Genomic DNA, 20108 nt, shown 5'->3' with positions numbered 1-20108 from the left:
GAGGGAGCCCAAGGAGTTGAGCCGGGGGGGGGGGGGGGGGTGCAAGGCGGTGCAGAGGCAGCAACTTGACGGCTCCCAGCGCCCTGCTGCAGCCGAGTCCCGCCAGGACATCCCATTGGTCGTCAAGGAATAGCGCAGCGCCTTAACCCCCCCCCCACTACCCCCCCCTCACTACACCCCCCACTACCCACCGCATAGACTCCTCGCACAGAGAGAGACAGACTCACAGAGAGACACACAGACTCACAGACTCACACATAAACCCACAGACTCACACAGAGACCCACAGACTCACACAGAGACCCACAGACTCACACAGAGACCCATAGACTCGCACAGAGAGACACAGACTCACACAGAGAGACCCACAGACTCACACAGAGACCCATATACTCACACAGAGACCCACAGACTCACACAGAGAGACAGACTCACACAGAGACCCACAGACTCGCACAGAGATTTCTAGACTCACAGAGACCCACAGACTCACACAGAGAGCCACAGACTCACACAGATTCGCACAGAGACCCACAGATTCACACAGAGACCCACAGACTCACACCCAAACCCGGGGCTTGAACCTGTGGATCTCAGCTGTGTTGACTCAGTGTCTCTGCCACGGCCATTGTGACCCCCCCCCCCCCGCCCTCTGTTACAGAGCCGCGTTGTCTCCGGCTCCGTGGAGCAGGGATCGACGTCCCCCCCCCCCCACGTGGTCCTTGCAGAGGACGTCCCGACGAGAGAGAGGGGGGAGTTAGGGGGGAGTGGGTCCCATGGGGGTACCTGCGACGGACGTCACCGGTCCGCATTCACTTTATTAGTAAAAAAAAGACGAGGAGAGAGACGGGGGGGGGGGGGGGGGGGGGAGTGGATTTGCGTCATCGGCACGAGATCGCCGTTAGAACGAATCCCAACTCGCGTTCCTGTGGGAGGCGTCCAATGATTTGTCGCGTAACGGGGGGGGGGGGTCCCCGTGGGGGGGGGGGGGGGTCCCCGTGGGGGGGGGGGTCCCCGTGGGGGGGGGGGGCCCGTCACCAGTCGAGCGAGTCGCGGCTCCGGGAGTAGCGGGGGCTGTTGTCGGAGTAGAACTGCGAGTACCAGCGGCGGTGGCGGGCGATGAGGGCGTCCTCCTTGACGAGCAGCGGCTTGGACACGTAGCGCTTGTTGTTCCAGATCATGAGGTCGCGCTCGAACTGCGCACGTGACCGGGGGGGGGGGGCACGGGAGTGGGGGGGTACGGGAGGGGGGGGCACGGACGGCGAGTGGGGGGGGGAGTGCACGGGAGGGGGGAGAGGGGGGGGGGGCACGGGAGGGGAGAGGGGGGGGGGCACGGGAGGGGAGAGGGGGGGGGCACGGGAGGGGGGGAGAGGGGGGGGGCACGGGAGGGGGGAGAGGGGGGGGGGCACGGGAGGGGGGGAGAGGGGGGGGGCACGGGAGGGGGGAGAGGGGGGGGGCACGGGAGGGGGGAGAGGGGGGGGGCACGGGAGGGGGGGGAGGGGGGGGGCACGGGAGGGGGGAGAGGGGGGGGGCACGGGAGGGGGGGAGAGGGGGGGGGCACGGACAGACACGCGGCAGATGAAAGGCCAAGCCACAAGCCGAGAAAGATTCCCCCCCCCCCACCGTGAACCCGAATGACCTCCCCCTCCCCCCACCGTGAACCCGAATGACCTCCCCCTCTCCCCCCACCGTGAACCCGAATGACCTCCCCCTCCCCCCCACCGTGACCCGAATGACCTCCCCCCCCCCACCGTGAACCCGAATGACTTCCCTCTCCCCACCGTGAACCCGAATGACCTCCCTCCCTCACCCCCACTGTGAACCTGAATGACCTCCCTACCCCCACCGTGAACCTGAATGACCTCCCGCCGCCCCCCCCCACCGTGAACCCGAATGACCTCCCCCTCCCCCCACCGTGAACCCGAATGACCTCCCCCTCCCCCCCACCGTGAACCCGAATGACCTCCCCCTCCCCCCACCGTGAACCCGAATGACCTCCCCCCCCCCACCGTGAACCCGAATGACCTCCCTCCCTCCCCCCCCTCCCCACCGTGAACCCGAATGACCTCCCCCTCCCCCCCACCGTGAACCCGAATGACCTCCCTCCCTCCCCCCCCCACCGTGAACCCGAATGACCTCCCCCTCCCACCACCGTGAACCCGAATGACCTCCCTCCCTCCCCCCCCACCGTGAACCCGAATGACCTCCCTCCCTCCCCCCCTCCCCACCGTGAACCCGAATGACCTCCCTACCCCCCCCCCCCCCGTGAACCCGAATGAACCTCCCCCTCCCCCCACCGTGAACCCGAATGACCTCCCCCCCCCCCCACCGTGAACCCGAATGACCTCCCCCTCCCCCCACCGTGGACCCGAATGACCTCCCCCTCCCCCCACCGTGGACTCGAATGACCTCCCGCCGCCCCCCCCACCGTGAACCCGAATGACCTCCCGCCCCCCCCTCCCCCACCGTGAACCCGAATGACCTCCCGCCGCCCCCCCACCGTGAACCCGAATGACCTCCCCCGCTCCCCCACCGTGAACCTGAATGACCTCCCCCGCCCCCCCTCGTGAACTCGAATGACCTCCCTACCCCCACCGTGAACCCAAATGACCTCCCTACCCCCTCCGTGAACCCGAATGACCTCCTGCCCCCCTCTCCCCACCGTGAACCCGAATGACCTCCCTCCCTCACCGTGAACCCGAATGACCTCCCTCTCCCCACCGTGAACCTGAATGACCTCCCTACCCCCACCGTGAACCCGAATGACCTCCCTCACCCCCACCGTGAACCTGAATGACCTCCCGCCGCCCCCCCACCGTGAACCCGAATGACCTCCCCCTCCCCCCACCGTGAACCCGAATGACCTCCCTCCCCCCCCCACCGTGAACCCGAATGACCTCCCTCCCCCCCTCCCCACCGTGAACCCGAATGACCTCCCTACCCCCCCCCGTGAACCCGAATGACCTCCCCCCCCCACCGTGAACCCGAATGACCTCCCTACCCCCCCCGTGAACCCGAATGACCTCCCCCCCCCACCGTGAACCCGAATGACCTCCCTACCCCCACCGTGAACCCGAATGACCTCCCGCCCCCGCCCCACGGCACCTGCACGCACTCCAGGCGCAGCAGCATCTTGGGCACGAGTGTGGGCACGCGCCGCGCGTAGAAGATGGTGTGGGTCACGGTCTGCAGGAGCGGCTCCACGGGGGTCACGCAGTGCAGGATGACCCCGCGGCCCAGCAGCTTGTGCTCGAAGCTCATGAACACGAGACCCGGACCCACCTGCGGTCAGGGCAATGTCACCGGCCGCCTTTGTCTCCCCAGGCGACACACGCCGGGCAAAGGGCTCGTCTTGAGGCTGAGTCGACCTAGGCGAGGCCTCGGGACGCTCGCTGGTGTTGGCTGAAATGCAACTCGGGGCTGATGACGCGCAAACAACTCACCTGAGGTCTTACCTGAGGTCTTACTCGTCACTCACTCGCTCGCTCACCCCTCACTCACTCACCCCTCGCTCACCCGTCACTCACCCATCACTCACTCACTCGCTCACCCCTCACTTACCCGCCACTCACCCCTCGCTCACCCCTCACTCACCCCTCACTCACCCCTCACTCACCCCCCACTCACCCCTCACCCGCCCCTTACCCGCCGCTGACCCCTCACTCACCCCCCCACTCACCCGTCTCCCTCGCCCCCCACTCACCCTTCTCCCCCCCCACTCACCCACCACTCACCCCCCCTCACCCCCCACCCCCCCACCCCCCCTCACCCCCCACCCCCCACTCACCCCCCCCCCACCCCCCACTCACCCCCCCCCACTCACCTGGCGAGCGACGACGTCGATGGTGGCGAGTGGCAGCTCGTGTCCCCACGCGGTGACGCGATGGTGCAGCAGCATGCGGGAGCAGTGCAGGTTCGGCGCCGCCTCGGGGCTCCACTGCACCTGCGGGGGCGGGGGGGGCGGGGGGGGGATGGGGGGGGCAGGGGGGCGGGGGGGGCAGCGTCGTCGTCATCGTCATCATCATCGTCGTCATCATCGTCGTCATCATCGTCGTCATCATCGTCGTCATCATCGTCGTCGTCGTCGTCGTGAGTCGGTCCTCAGTGAGGACGTGACGTCACCCGCGTGCGTCCCATGTCAGCAACCCCGGCACGGCTCGGCTCGGTTGTGCAGTGGAAAAACCGCGGGCGGTGATGTGGTGCTGGGCACCACCTACGTCACACAGGTCACGTGGTGTGGTGGTGGGGACCACCTACGTCACACAGGTCACGTGGTGTGGTGCTGGGCACCACCTACGTCACACAGGTCACGTGGTGTGGTGCTGGGCACCACCTACGTCACACAGGTCACGTGGTGTGGTGGTGTGCAGCAACTACGTCACACAGGTCACGTGGTGTGGTGGTGTGCAGCCCCTACGTCACACAGGTCACGTGGTGTGGTGGTGGGGACCACCTACGTCACACAGGTCACGTGGTGTGGTGGTGTGCAGCAACTACGTCACACAGGTCACGTGGTGTGGTGGTGTGCAGCCCCTACGTCACACAGGTCACGTGGTGTGGTGGTGTGCAGCACCTACGTCCCACAGGTCACGTGGTGAGGTGGTGTGCAGCACCTACGTCACACAGGTCACGTGGTGAGGTGGTGTGCAGCACCTACGTCACACAGGTCACGTGGTGTGCAGCACCTACGTCACACAGGTCACGTGGTGAGGTGGTGGTGTGAAGCACCTACGTCACACAGGTCACGTGGTGTGGTGGTGTGCAGCACCTACGTCACACAGGTCACGTGGTGTGGGGGTGTGCAGCACCTACGTCACACAGGTCACGTGGTGAGGTGGTGTGCAGCACCTACGTCCCACAGGTGCTTGGTGAAGCCCCACCGGGGCGGGTTGGAGAAGCGCAGGTCGCTGCCGCTCAGGATGATGGGCGAGTGGAGGTGGTTGAGGTGCGCCACGTCCGCCGCGTTCTCTGGGATCTCCTGCGGGGGGCGGGGGGGGGCGGGGGGGGGGGTCAGGGGGGGGTCAGGGGGGGGGGGCAGGGGGGGGGGGGCAGCATCGCGCCGACGCAACGCACGATACATATTAGGGACGAGCACAGCGTGAGTGTGGGTGAGTGAGTGTGCGAGTGAGTGTGTGAGTGAGTGTGTGAGTGTGGGTGGGTGAGTGTGCGAGTGAGTGTGTGAGTGAGTGTGTGAGTGTGGGTGGGTGAGTGTGCGTGTGAGTGCGTGTGAGTGTGTGAGCGAGTGTATTAGTGAGTGTGAGTGAGCGAATGTGACTGCGTGTGTGCGTGTGCGTGTCCCCGCACCTGGATGTGCGCGTTGGAGATCTCCTTGTGAGTGTGTGAGTGAGTGACTGAGTGTGTGAGTGAGTGTGTGAGTGTATTAGTGAGTGTATTAGTGAGTGTGTGAGTGAGTGTGTGTATTAGTGTGTGTGTCCACACCTGGATGTGCGCGTTGATGGTGTGCTCCGTGCGACCTCTGTACTGCCACTCGCCGCTGGAGATCTCCTTGTGAGTGAGTGTGTGAGTGAGTGAGTGTGTGAGTGTATTAGTGAGTGTATTAGTGAGTGTGTGAGTGAGTGTGTGTGTGAGTGTGTGTGTCACCACACCTGGATGTGCGCGTTGATGGTGTGCTCCGTGCGACCTCTGTACTGCCACTCGCCGCTGGAGATCTCCTCCACCTCGGGCACCTGCCACGTGGGCTCGCCGCCGTCACAGTGGTACCACGCGTACACCGTCCCGTTGCGCTCGCAGCTCGCCCAGCTGCGCACGCGCGCAAACTCCGGCACTGCAGACGGGTGCAGCAGTAGCAGCAACAGTAGCAGCAGCATTAGTAGCAATAGTAGCAGTAGCAATAGTAGCAGCAGTAGTAGCAGTAGTAGTAGCAGTAGTAGTAGCAGCAGCAGTAGTAGTAGCAGCAGCAGCAGTAGCAGCAGCAGTAGCAGCAGCAGTAGCATTAGTAACAGTAGTAGCAGCAGCAGTAGCAGCAACAGTAGTGGCAGCAGTAGTAGCAGCAGTAGTGGCAGCAGTAGTGGCAGCAGTAGTAGCAGCAGTAGCAGAAGTAGCAGTAGTAGCAGCAGCAGTAGCAGCAGTAGTGGCAGCAGTAGCAATAGTAGCAGCAGCAGTAGTAGCAGCAGCAGCAGTAGTAACGGTAGTAGCAGCAGTAGTAGTAGCAGCAGTAGCAGCAGTAGTAGCAGCAGCAGTAGCAGTAACAGCAGTAGTAGCAGCAGCAGTAGCAGTAACAGCAGTAGTAGTAGCAGCAGCAGTAGCAGCAGTAGCAGCAGTAGCAGCAGTAGTAGTAGCAGCAGCAGTAGCAGCAGTAGGAGTGTCATTGTCAACATCATCATCATTGTTGTGAAAACTTGATTTGGTTCTTTCGCTAAAGTCACGTAGAAAGAAACATTAATTAAATAATAGCATGTGACGTTTCGATTGCAATACAAGCAACTATCATCAGGTACGAATGACACCAAGACAGACACACAAATTTAGCAATCTTTGGAAGAACGCAATCAAGCAGGTATTTTTTTTCTAAGTTTACGAGGTTTATACTCGTTGGTTCTTTCGGTGAAGTCACGACGATTGCTTGTGTTGGAATCGAAACGTCGTCTGCTATTGTTTCATTTGGTTTTCTTTCTACGCGACTTCACAGGAAGAACCAAAGAGTGATCATTGCCGTGATCACCCATTTGGTCACCCACCCACTCACTCACTCACTCCACCATCGTTGTTATTGTGATGGCGTTGATAACGATGGCAAAGATGATGATGGTGATGATGATGGTGACATGGACAATAGTGGCGGTGTGGACGATGTTGACGATGGTGATGTTGAAAATGGTGATGTTGGCGATGTTGATGTTGACGATGGTGATGATGGTGATGTTGAAGATGGTGATGATGGTGATGTTGACGATGTTGACGATGTTGATGATGGTGACGATGTTGAAGATGGTGATGTTGACGATGGTGATGATGGTGATGTTGATGATGGTGATGGTGATGTTGAAGATGGTGATGTTGACGATGGTGATGTTGACGATGTTGATGATGGTGATGTTGATGATGGTGATGGCGATGTTGAAGATGGTGATGTTGACGATGGTCATGTTGACGATGTTGATGATGGTGATGTTGAAGATGGTGACGATGTTGAAGATGGTGATGTTGACGATGGTCATGTTGACGATGGTGATGATGGTGATGTTGATGATGGTGATGGTGATGTTGAAGATGGTGATGTTGACGATGGTGATGTTGACGATGTTGATGATGGTGATGTTGATGATGGCGATGTTGAAGATGGTGATGTTGACGATGGTCATGTTGACGATGTTGATGATGGTGATGTTGAAGATGGTGACGATGTTGAAGATGGTGATGTTGACGATGGTCATGTTGACGATGGTGATGATGGTGATGTTGATGATGGTGATGGTGATGTTGAAGATGGTGATGTTGACGATGGTGATGTTGACGATGTTGATGATGGTGATGTTGATGATGGTCATGTTGACGATGTTGATGATGGTGATGTTGAAGATGGTGACGACGGTGATGTTGACGATGACGTTAGTGGTGACGTGAACGATGTTGACGATGGTGATGATGGTGATGTTGACGATGGTGATGTTGACGATGTTGACGATGGTGATGATGGTGATGTTGACGATGTTGACCATGTTGATGATGGTGATGTTGAAGATGGTGATGATGGTGATATTGACAGTGATGTTGACGATGGCGATAGTGACGATAGTGACGATGGTGACGATGGTGATGTTGACGACAGTGATGTTCACGATGTTGACGATGGCGATAGTGACGATGGTGATGTTGACGATAGTGACGACAGTGATGTTAACGATGTTAACAATGTTGACGATGGCGATGTTGACGACGTTGACGATGGTGTTCTTGACGACGGTGATGTTGACAATGGCGATGTTGACGATGGTGACGATGGTGATGTTGACGACGGTGATGTTGACGATGGCGATGTTGACGATGGTGACGATGGTGATGTTGACGACGGTGATGTTGACGATGGCGATGTTGACGATGGCGATGTTGACGATGGCGATGTTGATGACGTTGACGATGGTGTTCTTGACGACGGTGATGTTGACGATGGCGATGTTGACGATGGCGATGTTGATGACGTTGACGATGGTGTTCTTGACGACGGTGATGTTGACGATGGCGATGTTGACGATGGCGATGTTGATGACGTTGACGATGGTGTTCTTGACGACGGTGATGTTGACGATGGCGATAGTGACGATGGTGACGATGGCGATGTTGACGATAGTGACGATGTTGACGACGTTGACGATGGCGAGTGACAACAGCAACGATGTTGACGATGGCGATAGTGACGATGGCGAGTGACAACAGCAACGATGTTGACGATGGCGATAGTGACAACAGCGACGACGTTGACGACAGCGCCGCCGCCGCCTCGCCCCGCACCTTTGCTGGAGTACGGGATGTGGACGCAGCGGCCGTCCTCGCCACGGAACCTCCAGCCGTGGAAGGGGCACTCGAGGCAGCCCCCCCTCACCTGGCCCCCCACCGCCAGGTTGGCCCCCAGGTGCGGGCAGTAGGCGTCCAGCACGCTCGCCTGGCCCCCCTCCTCGCCGCGGAACACCGCCACCTGCTCGCCTGCAAAGACAAAGGAGCCCCAGGTAGCCTTCAGCGGGGCGGAGGGGCAAGTGCGCTGAGTCTGCGAGGACCCCCCCTACGAAGGAGACAAAGACAAAGGGCCCCCCGGGTAGCCTTCAGCGGGGTGGAGGGGCAAGTGCCTTCAGCGGGGCGGAGGGGCAAGTGCGCTCAGTCCGCGAGCCGCCCACTACGAAGGAGACAAAGACAAATGAGCCCCCAGGTAGCCTTCAGCGGGGCGGAGGGGCAAGTGCGGTCGGTCCGCGAGAACTCCCCTATGAAGGAGACAAAGACAAAAGAACCCCGGATAGCCTTCAGCGGGGCGGAGGGGCAAGTGCGCTCAGTCCGCGAGCACCCCCCTACGAAGGAGACAAAGACAAAGGAGCCCCGGATAGCCTTCAGCGGGGTGTAGGGGCAAGTGCCATCAGTAGCGAGCAGCAGCGGCAGTGCCAACGAAGGCTACTGTTGGAGACGCTGCTGCTGAGACTGGAGCGTGCCACTAAGAGGTGGGGCCTTACCATCAGCCCCACCAAAACGAAGCACCTGCCTGGGTATTTTGTACCATTGGACACTCCACCCCCACAAGTCCCAATCGGTGATGGGGCAGTTGTGGAGAGAGTGGAGAGTTTCCCATACCTGGGCAGTGTGCTTATGACTGGCTCCGGTTTAACAGCAGAGGTCTCACTCCGAATCAGTCGAGCGGCATTATCTTTTCATCGGTTGCGTAACGCTGTGTGGAAGCTACCTGGTCTGTCGCTCCACACGAAGCTTCAGGTCTTCTCGGCCACGGTCACTCCCTCCCTTCTCTACGCTTGCGAAACGTGGACCCCCCTAATGGAACATCCTCAATGGTTAGAAACATTTAGGCTGGCCTGCCTACGATCCATCCTGGGTTTAACCAGGCATGGTTTGTGTGAGGAGCTCACAAATCCTTGAAAGATCTGGGCAAAGTCCCATCGGTGAACTCCTCCGGCAGGCAAGGCTGTGATGGCTGGGTCATGTAGCCCGCATGCCCAGCCACCGCATGCCTAAACAGCTTTTGTTCGGCCAGATTGAGGGGGCTAAGCGGGCGCGGCACGGGCTAGAGAAGAGATGGAGTGATGTGGTACAGGAGGACGTGGAGCTGAGTGGACTTGCCGATGACCGGTACCAGCGGTGTCAAGATCGGCCTCAGTGGAGGAGGCTCGTGAAGGACGCTACTGGGCAGTTGGAGGCAGTCGCCCTCCAACAACAACGGAGGGCGGAGGAGCGACGCTCACAACAACGAGCGGAGCACCGGGTGGCTAAAGCACAGCAAGTTGGCACAGTAGGGGGCACAGGTGGTACATCAGCCAGTCATCTCGGTCATCTCAGTCAGTCGACCCGTGGCACCTGGGTCTGCCCCGTGACCTCCTGCCAGCGGGCGTTCGACACTTCACGTGGCCTCAAGGTGCACTTGGCCTGGCACAAGCATCGTGGTGACGTCACCGCCACTTAGTGGCGAATGGCGGTTGTTGTTGTTGTTGTTGTGTGTACGTGTGGAGGTGTGTGTGTGTGTCAGTGTGTGTGTGTGTCAGTGTGTGTGTCAGTGTGTGTGTCTGTGTGTGTGTGTCAGTGTGTGTGTCTGTGTGTGTGTGTGTGTCAGTGTGTGCGTGTGGAGGTGTGTGTGTGTGTGTCAGTGTGTGTATCTGTGTTGTGTGTGTGTGTGGAGGTGTGTGTGTGTCAGTGTGTGTGTGTCAGTGTGTGTGTCTGTGTGTGTCTGTGTGTGTGCGTGTGGAGGTGTGTGTGTCTGTGTGTGTGTGTCAGTGTGTGTGTCTGTGTGTGTGTGTGTGTGTCAGTGTGTGCGTGTGGAGGTGTGTGTGTGTGTGTCAGTGTGTGTATCTGTGTTGTGTGTGTGTGTGGAGGTGTGTGTGTGTCAGTGTGTGTGTGTCAGTGTGTGTGTCTGTGTGTGTCTGTGTGTGTGCGTGTGGAGGTGTGTGTGTCTGTGTGTGTGTGTCAGTGTGTCTGTGTGTGTGTGTGTGTCAGTGTGTGCGTGTGGAGGTGTGCATGCAGTGCGGCTCGTGCTCCCGTCACTCTCTCTGCCAAATCGTCGTCATGCTTCCCCGATGTGCTCATCGCGGACGAGATGCGCCACATTCCACGCACACGCAACACACACGCACACACACACACGCACACACACACGCACACACACACACACACGCACACACACACACGCACACACACGCAACACACGCACACACACACACGCACACACACACACGCACACACACACGCAACACACGCACACACACACACGCACACACACACATAAGCAACACACACGCACACACGCACACACACACGCACACACACACACGCACACACACACGCACACAAGCAACACACACACACGCACGCACACACACGCACACACACAACACACGCACACACACGCACACACACAACACACGCCAACACACACACGCGCACACGCACGCACACACACACGCGCACACGCACGCACACGCACACACGCACGCACACGCACACACGCACGCACACGCGCACACGCACACACACGCACACACACACGCACACACACGCACGGCGACACACAGGCACGCACGGCGTGTGTGCCAGTGTGTGTGGGGAGCGGTGATGTAGTAGTGGTGAGCGCTGCGCTACGACCCCGGGCGACCCGAGTTCGATTCCCGCTCACGGCCACCAACACCACCAGTGAGGATACACGAGGAGATGCCTGTGTGTGTGTGTCTGTGTGTGTCTGTATGTGTGTCTGTATGTGTGTCTGTGTGTGTGTCTGTGTGTCTGTGTGTCTGTGTGTGTGTCTGTGTGTCTGTGTATCTGTCTGTGTGTCTGTCTGTGTGTCTGTCTGTGTGTCTGTGTCTGTGTGTCTGTGTGTGTATGTGTGTGTCTGTGTGTGTGTCTGTGAGTGTGTATGTGTCTATTGGTACAGTAGGGGGCACAGGTGGTGCATCAGCCAGTCATCACCACCACCATCACCAATCACCACCACCATCACCACTACCATCACCACCATCACCATCACCACTACCATCACCATCACCACCATCACCATCATCACCACCATCACCACCACCATCACCACCACCACCATCACCAATCACCACCACCACCAATCACCACCACCATCACCACCACCATCATCACCACCGCCACCACCATCACCATCACCACCATCACCACCATCACCATCATCACCACCATCACCACCAATCACCATCACCACCATCATCACCACCAGCCATGGTCGATCCACAGCTAGATGAACACCAATGCTGCGATGCGGTCTCATCAGTGTGGGAGGGTACGGGGGGGGGGGGCGAGGATATGAAAACTTGTCTCGCAAGCAGCCCGTGTACAGGTGGAGGTACATGCTGGCAGGGTTTGTGGTTCCTGGAAGAGGAGGGGAGGGGAGATGCGGGTGGTCTTGAAAGCGAACTCAACTATTTGAGTATTGCACTAGGTTGCAGGGCCCCACTGAGCTGCGTTGCTCATTCTCTCGTCTCCTGAAGCGACTCTGGCGATCACGAATGATTGCAGCTCAAAGAAGGAGTGGCCGATGTCATCATAATCAGTCGTCATCATCGTCGTTGTCATCATCATCATCGTCGTCATCATCATCGTCGTCGTCATCATCGTCGTCGTCGTCATCGTCGTTGTCGTCGTCATCGTCGTCGTCATCATCGTCGTCATCGTCATCGTCGTCGTCATCATCATCGTCGTCGTCATCATCGTCGTCGTCGTCATCGTCATCGTCGTCGTCATCATCGTCATCATCATCATCACCGTCGTCATCGTCGTCATCATTGTCCTGGTCGCGTGGAAATGTACAGCAGCAGACAACGACTCTCAATCGCGTGGTGAAGTCCATTCTACAATGTGGCACCCGGAGACAAACCCACACGACCACAGCGGGAGAGACAGAGACTCCAAACATACAGCAGCAGCAGCAGCAGGCGTCAGGGTCGAGATCGAACCCACGACCTCCTGCACACCAGGCGAGGTAGTCGTGAACCCCTGAGACACACAGACCCATGGCCTGAACCTCGCCTCTCATGGTCTCTGACACGGCCATCGTGAACCTCTGAGACACACAGACCCAGGGCTTGAACCTAGCCCCCCATGGTCTCTGACACGGCCATCGTGAACCCCTGAAACACACAGACCCAGGGCTTGAACCTAGACTATAATGGTCTCTGACACGGCCATCGTGAACCCCTGAAACACACAGACCCAGGGCTTGAACCTAGACTCTAATGGTCTCTGACACGGCCATCGTGAACCACTGAGACACACAGACCCAGGCCTTGAACCTAGGATCTCATGGTCTCTGACACGGCCATCGTGAACCCCTGAGACACACAGACCCAGGGCTTGAACCTAGCCCATCGTGGTCTCTGACACGGCCATCGTGAACCCCTGAGACATACAGACCCAGGGCTTGAACCCAGACTCTCATGGTCTCTGACACGACCATCGTGAACCCCTGAGACACACAGACCCAGAGCTTGAACCTCGCCCATCATGGTCTCTGACACGGCCATCGTGAACCTCTGAGACACAGAGACCCATGGCTTGAACCTAGCCTCTCATGGTCTCTGACACGGCCATCGTGAACCTCTGAGACACACAGACCCAGGGCTTGAACCGAGCCCCTCATGGTCTCTGACACGGCCATTGTGAACCTCTGAGACACACAGACCCAGGGCTTGAACCTCGCCTCTCATGGTCTCTGACACGGCCATCGTGAACCTCTGAGACACACAGACCCAGGGCTTGAACCTCGCCTATCATGGTCTCTGACACGGCCATCGTGAACCCCTGAGACACACAGACCCAGGGCTTGAACCTCGCCCATCATGGTCTCTGACACGGCCATCGTGAACCTCTGAGACACACAGACCCAGGGCTTGAACCGAGCCCCTCATGGTCTCTGACACGGCCATCGTGAACCTCTGAGACACACAGACCCAGGGCTTGAACCTCGCCCATCATGGTCTCTGACACGGCCATCGTGAACCCCTGAGACACACAGACCCAGGGCTTGAACATCGCCTCTCATGGTCTCTGACACGGCCATCGTGAACCCCTGAGACACACAGACCCAGGGCTTCAACATCGCCTCTCATGGTCTCTGACACGACCATCGTGAACCCCTGAGACACAGACCCAGGGCTTGAACCTAGCATCTCATGGTCAACGACACGGCCATCGTGAACCCCTGAGACACACAGACCCAGGGGTTGAACCCAGACTCTCATGGTCTCTGACACGGCCATCGTGAACCACTGAGACACACAGACCCAGGGCTTGAACCTAGGCTCTCATGGTCTCTGACACGGCCATCGTGAACCCCTGAGACACACAGACCCAGGGCTTGAACCTAGGCTCTCATGGTCTCTGACACGGCCATCGTGAACCACTGAGACACACAGACCCAGGGCTTGAACCTAGGCTCTCATGGTCTCTGACACGGCCATCGTGAACCCCTGAGACACACAAACCCAGGGCTTGAACCTAGACTCTAATGGTCTCTGACACGGCCATCGTGAACCACTGAGACACACAGACCCAGGGCTTGAACCTAGGATCTCATGGTCTCTGACACAGCCATCGTGAACCCCTGAGACACACAGACCCAGGGCTTGAACCTAGCCCATCGTGGTCTCTGACACGGCCATCGTGAACCCCTGAGACATACAGACCCAGGGCTTGAACCCAGACTCTCATGGTCTCTGACACGACCATCGTGAACCCCTGAGACACACAGACCCAGAGCTTGAACCTCGCCCATCATGGTCTCTGACACGGCCATCGTGAACCTCTGAGACACAGAGACCCATGGCTTGAACCTAGCCTCTCATGGTCTCTGACACGGCCATCGTGAACCTCTGAGACACACAGACCCAGGGCTTGAACCGAGCCCCTCATGGTCTCTGACACGGCCATCGTGAACCTCTGAGACACACAGACCCAGGGCTTGAACCTCGCCTCTCATGGTCTCTGACACGGCCATCGTGAACCTCTGAGACACACAGACCCAGGGCTTGAACCTCGCCTATCATGGTCTCTGACACAGCCATCGTGAACCCCTGAGACACACAGACCCAGGGCTTGAACCTCGCCCATCATGGTCTCTGACACGGCCATCGTGAACCCCTGAGACACACAGACCCAGGGCTTGAACATCGCCTCTCATGGTCTCTGACACGACCATCGTGAACCCCTGAGACACACAGACCCAGGGCTTCAACATCGCCTCTCATGGTCTCTGACACGACCATCGTGAACCCCTGAGACACAGACCCAGGGCTTGAACCTAGCATCTCATGGTCAACGACACGGCCATCGTGAACCCCTGAGACACACAGACCCAGGAGTTGAACCCAGACTCTCATGGTCTCTGACACGGCCATCGTGAACCACTGAGACACACAGACCCAGGGCTTGAACCTAGGCTCTCATGGTCTCTGACACGGCCATCGTGAACCCCTGAGACACACAGACCCAGGGCTTGAACCTAGGCTCTCATGGTCTCTGACACGGCCATCGTGAACCACTGAGACACACAGACCCAGGGCTTGAACCTAGGCTCTCATGGTCTCTGACACGGCCATCGTGAACCCCTGAGACACACAGACCCAGGGCTTAAACCTAGCATCTCATGGTCTCTGACACGGTCATCGTGAACCCCTGAGACACACAGACCCAGGGCTTGAACCTAGCATCTCATGGTCTCTGACACGGTCATCGTGAACCCCTGAGACACACAGACCCAGGGCTTGAACCTAGCATCTCATGGTCTCTGACACGGTCATCGTGAACCACTGAGACACACAGACCCAGGGCTTGAACCTAGCCTATCATGGTCTCTGACACGGTCATCGTGAACCCCTGAGACACACAGACCCAGAGCTTGAACCTAGCCTCTCATGGTCTCTGACACGGCCATCGTGAACCCCTGAGACACACAGACCCAGGGCTTGAACCTAGCATCTCATGGTCAACGACACGGCCATCGTGAACCTCTGAGACACACAGACCCAGGGCTTGAACCTAGCCCATCATGGTCTCTGACACGGTCATCGTGAACCACTGAGACACACAGACCCAGGGCTTGAACCTAGCCCATCATGGTCTCTGACACGGTCATCGTGAACCCCTGAGACACACAGACCCAGAGCTTGAACCTAGCCTCTCATGGTCTCTGACACGGCCATCGTGAACCCCTGAGACACACAGACCCAGGGCTTGAACCTAGCATCTCATGGTCAACGACACGGCCATCGTGAACCCCTGAGACACAGACCCAGGGCTTGAACCTAGCATCTCATGGTCAACGACACGGCCATCGTGAACCCCTGAGACACACAGACCCAGGAGTTGAACCCAGACTCTCATGGTCTCTGACACGGCCATCGTGAACCACTGAGACACACAGACCCAGGGCTTGAACCTAGGCTCTCATGGTCTCTGACACGGCCATCGTGAACCCCTGAGACACACAGACCCAGGGCTTGAACCTAGGCTCTCATGGTCTCTGACACGGCCATCGTGAACCACTGAGACACACAGACCCAGGGCTTGAACCTAGGCTCTCATGGTCTCTGACACGGCCATCGTGAACCCCTGAGACACACAGACCCAGGGCTTAAACCTAGCATCTCATGGTCTCTGACACGGTCATCGTGAACCCCTGAGACACACAGACCCAGGGCTTGAACCTAGCCCATCATGGTCTCTGACACGGTCATCGTGAACCCCTGAGACACACAGACCCAGAGCTTGAACCTAGCCCATCATGGTCTCTGACACGGCCATCGTGAACCCCTGAGACACTCAGACCCAGGGCTTGAACCTAGCCTCTCATGGTCTCCGACACGACCATTATGGACCCCTGAGATAAACAAAGATAAAGATCCCCCGTGTAGCCTTAACAGAACGGCGCACGAAGGGGTGGGTGGCCAGCACCACGCCCGGCCGCCTTTGTCTCCCCAGTGGCGACGTTTACACACCGCACCAGATACTCATTTGAGGCTGAGTTGACCTAAGGGAGGCCACAGGACCGGTTTAAATAATCGTCACTGGTGTTGGCCGTGAGCGGGAATCGAACCCGGGTCGCTGGGTTCATAGCGGAGCGCGATACCCGCTACACTACCGCTCTCGCACTCGAGACACACACAGACAGACACACAGACACATCACACACACAGACACACCACACACACAGACACACACACACACAGACACACACACACACGCACAGAGACACACGCAGAGACACGCACAAAGACACGCACACAGACACGCACACAAACACACTACACGCACACAGACATACACACAGACACACACACACACGCACACAGACATACACACACGCAGAGACACGCACAAAGACACGCACACAGACACGCACACAGACACACCACACGCACACAGACATACACACAGACACACACACACGCACAGAGACACACGCAGAGACACGCACAAAGACACGCACACAGACACGCACACAGACACACCACACGCACACAGACATACAACAACAACAACCGCCATTCGCCACTAAGTGGCGGTGACGTCACCACGATGCTTGTGCCAGGCCAAGTGCACCTTGAGGCCACGTGAAGTGTCGAAAGCCCGCTGGCAGGAGGTCACGGGGCAGACCCAGGTGCCACTGGTCGACTGACCGAGATGACCGAGATGACTGGCTGATGCACCACCTGTGCCCCCTACTGTGCCAACTTGCTGTGCTTTAGCCACCCGGCGCTCCGCTCGTTGTTGTGAGCGTCGCTCCTCCGCCCTCCGTTGTTGTTGGAGGGCGACTGCCTCCAACTGCCCAGTAGCGTCCTTCACGAGCCTCCTCCACTGAGGCCGATCTTGACACCGCTGGTACCAGTCATCGGCAAGTCCACTCAGCTCCACGTCCTTTTGTACCACATCACTCCATCTCTTCTCCAGCCCGTGCCGCGCCCGTCTAGCCCCCTCGATCCGGCCGAACAAAAGCTGTTTAGGCATGTGTAGTAGCAGCTACTACACGTGTAGTAGCAGCTACTACACATGTAGTAGCTGCTACGACACGTGTAGTAGTAGCTACGACACGTGTAGTAGCAGCTACGACACGTGTAGTAGCAGCTACACGTGTAGTAGCTACTACTATACGTGTAGTAGCAGCTACACGTGTAGTAGTAGCTACTTGTGCTACTACTATAATCCGGAACTGATTATGAACCTTCTAAAGCGGTGGCTTCACACCACAAGTTTACAGCTGCAGCAGCAGCATTGTTACTGTCACCTTCACCACGAGTCGCATTCCCTGCGGTCTTTCTCGTCTTTTTTGGTTCGAGCAGAAGAGGAATGCGATGACTGCGGACGCATTGCGGAAATACCGAGGGGGGGTCAACAATTGGTCTATCCACTGCTGGATGAACATCAATGTGGTGGTGGTGGTGGTGTCTCATCTAGCCCTGCGTGTGTTCTCTAGTCCACGTGGCTTCTCTCTCTCTCTGTCTCTCAGCGTCATCACCATCCTCTATCCACTGCTGGATGAACATCAATGTGGTGGTGGTGGTGGTGGTGTCTCCTCTAGCCCTGCGTGTGTTCTCTAGTCCACGTGGCTTCTCTCTCTCTCTGTCTCTCAGTGTCATCACCATCCTCTACCCACTGCTGGATGAACATCAATGTGGTGGTGGTGATGTCTCCTCTAGCCCTGCGTGTGTTCTCTAGTTCACGTGGCTTCCCTGTCTGTCTCTCAGTGTCATCACCATCCTCTATCCACTGCTGGATGAACATCAATGTGGTGGTGGTGGTGTCTCCTCTAGCCCTGCGTGTGTTCTCTAGTTCACGTGGCTTCTCTCTCTCTGTTTGTCTCTCAGTGTCACGCATCTCGGCATGCGCGTACCTATAGAGGGGCGCTGTTCCCTGCCGTGACCTGTAGTCACCTGGTCGCCATGGCGACGCCGCGCGCGCGACGCGTGTGCACCACCTGTGCGCGTGCGTCGGGGCGCGGTGCCGGTTGGTAGCCCGGCGCTAACCGCTGCGCCACCACTCCCCTCCCTCCCACACTTTAAAAAAAAACTTTCCGCTCGCGTCGACTGCGATGCCGTTAGCCGTGGGATCGCACGGAGATCCGTGGGATTTAGTGGGATCCCTGGGATCCGTGAGATCCGTGGGATCGCACTGGATCCGTGGGATTAGTGGGATCCGTGAGATTAGTGGGATCCGTGGGATTTAGTGGGATCCGTGGGATTAGTGGGATCCGTGGGATTTAGTGGGATCCGTGGGATTTAGTGGGATCCGTGGGATTAGTGGGATCCGTGGGATTAGTGGGTTCCGTGGGATTTAGTAGGATCCGTGGGATTTAGTGAGATCCATGGGATTAGTGGGATCCGTGGGATTAGTGGGATCCGTGGGATTTAGTAGGATCCGTGGGATTTAGTGGGATCCGTGGGATTTAGTAGGATCCGTGGGATCCGTGGGATTTAGTAGGATCCGTGGGATTTAGTAGGATCCGTGGGATTTAGTGGGATCCGTGGGATTTAGTGGGATCCGTGGGATTAGTGGGATCCGTGGGATTTAGTGGGATCCGTGGGATTTAGTGGGATCCGTGGGATTTAGTGGGATCCGTGGGATTAGTGGGATCCGTGGGATTTCGTGGGATCCGTGGGATTTAGTAGGATCCGTGGGATCCGTGGGATTTAGTAGGATCCGTGGGATTTAGTAGGATCCGTGGGATTTAGTGGGATCCGTGGGATTTAGTGGGATCCGTGGGATTAGTGGGATCCGTGGGATTTAGTGGGATCCGTGGGATTAGTGGGATCCGTGGGATTAGTGGGATCCGTGGGATTTAGTAGGATCCGTGGGATTAGTGGGATCCGTGGGATTTAGTGGGATCCGTGGGATTAGTGGGATCCGTGGGATTAGTGGGATCCGTGGGATTTAGTAGGATCCGTGGGTCTGCGCCGTCTCCGTGTGATCTCCCCTTGGGGGGTGGGGGGGGTCACGGCCCCACGACGGCTCCTCGCGTGTCAAAGGTCACATTCACGTGCCCGGCCTTCGCTAGCAGCACTTGGCCCAACGGTCATTGTCAGGCTACCTGGTGGTGGGTGGGTGGGGTGTGGCACCTTTACCTTTGCCCGGCTGGGTTCCGTCTCCATGGCGATGTTGTCGCTTTGTCGAGCGCGTGCCCACCACCACCACCGCCGCCACACACACGCGGGGCACGCGCACGCAAAGACAAAGACAAAGATCCCCCGTGTAGCCTCAGCCGACTGCCGGGGCAAGTGCTGTGATAGCGAGTTAGCGCACGCAAAGGCAAAGATCCCCCGTGTAGCCTCGGCCGACTGCCGGGGCAAGTGCTGTGATAGCGAGTTGGCGCACGCAAAGACAAAGATCCCCCGTGTAGCCTCAGCTGACTGCCGGGGCAAGTGCTGTGATAGCGA

At 58.2% G+C, this 20108-nt stretch overlaps 1 protein-coding gene across 1 annotated transcript; it reads right to left on the bottom strand.

Moving 5' to 3' along the window:
- Positions 1-1018: 1018 nt before the first annotated feature.
- LOC133361177 (cholesterol 7-desaturase nvd-like) lies at positions 1019-19751 on the bottom strand. The gene is made up of 8 exons (XM_061580061.1): positions 19736-19751; positions 18569-18652; positions 8470-8661; positions 5607-5785; positions 4853-4978; positions 3824-3943; positions 3106-3282; positions 1019-1196 (listed from the first exon to the last, which is right to left on the bottom strand). The coding sequence occupies exons 1-8, from the start codon at positions 19749-19751 to the stop codon at positions 1035-1037; spliced, it is 1056 nt and encodes a 351-aa protein (XP_061436045.1). The 3' UTR covers positions 1019-1034.
- Positions 19752-20108: the final 357 nt, after the last annotated feature.

This window comes from Lethenteron reissneri, chromosome 71 (genome assembly GCF_015708825.2).
Source record: "Lethenteron reissneri isolate LAM-NWPU_2019-01 chromosome 71, ASM1570882v1, whole genome shotgun sequence".
Lineage (NCBI taxonomy): Eukaryota > Metazoa > Chordata > Hyperoartia > Petromyzontiformes > Petromyzontidae > Lethenteron > Lethenteron reissneri.
Note: the sequence above shows the minus strand (reverse complement) of the source record. Positions and strands in the feature narration are given on the sequence as shown.

Excerpts from the sequence above, each read along its gene's own strand:
- LOC133361177 (XM_061580061.1), bottom strand. Across the intron at positions 4,979-5,606 it reads CCATCAACGCGCACATCCAG|GAGATCCCAGAGAACGCGGC; the intron begins GTGTGGTGACAC and ends CGCCCCCCGCAG. Across the intron at positions 1,197-3,105 it reads TGCGCCTGGAGTGCGTGCAG|TTCGAGCGCGACCTCATGAT; the intron begins GTGCCGTGGGGC and ends TCACGTGCGCAG.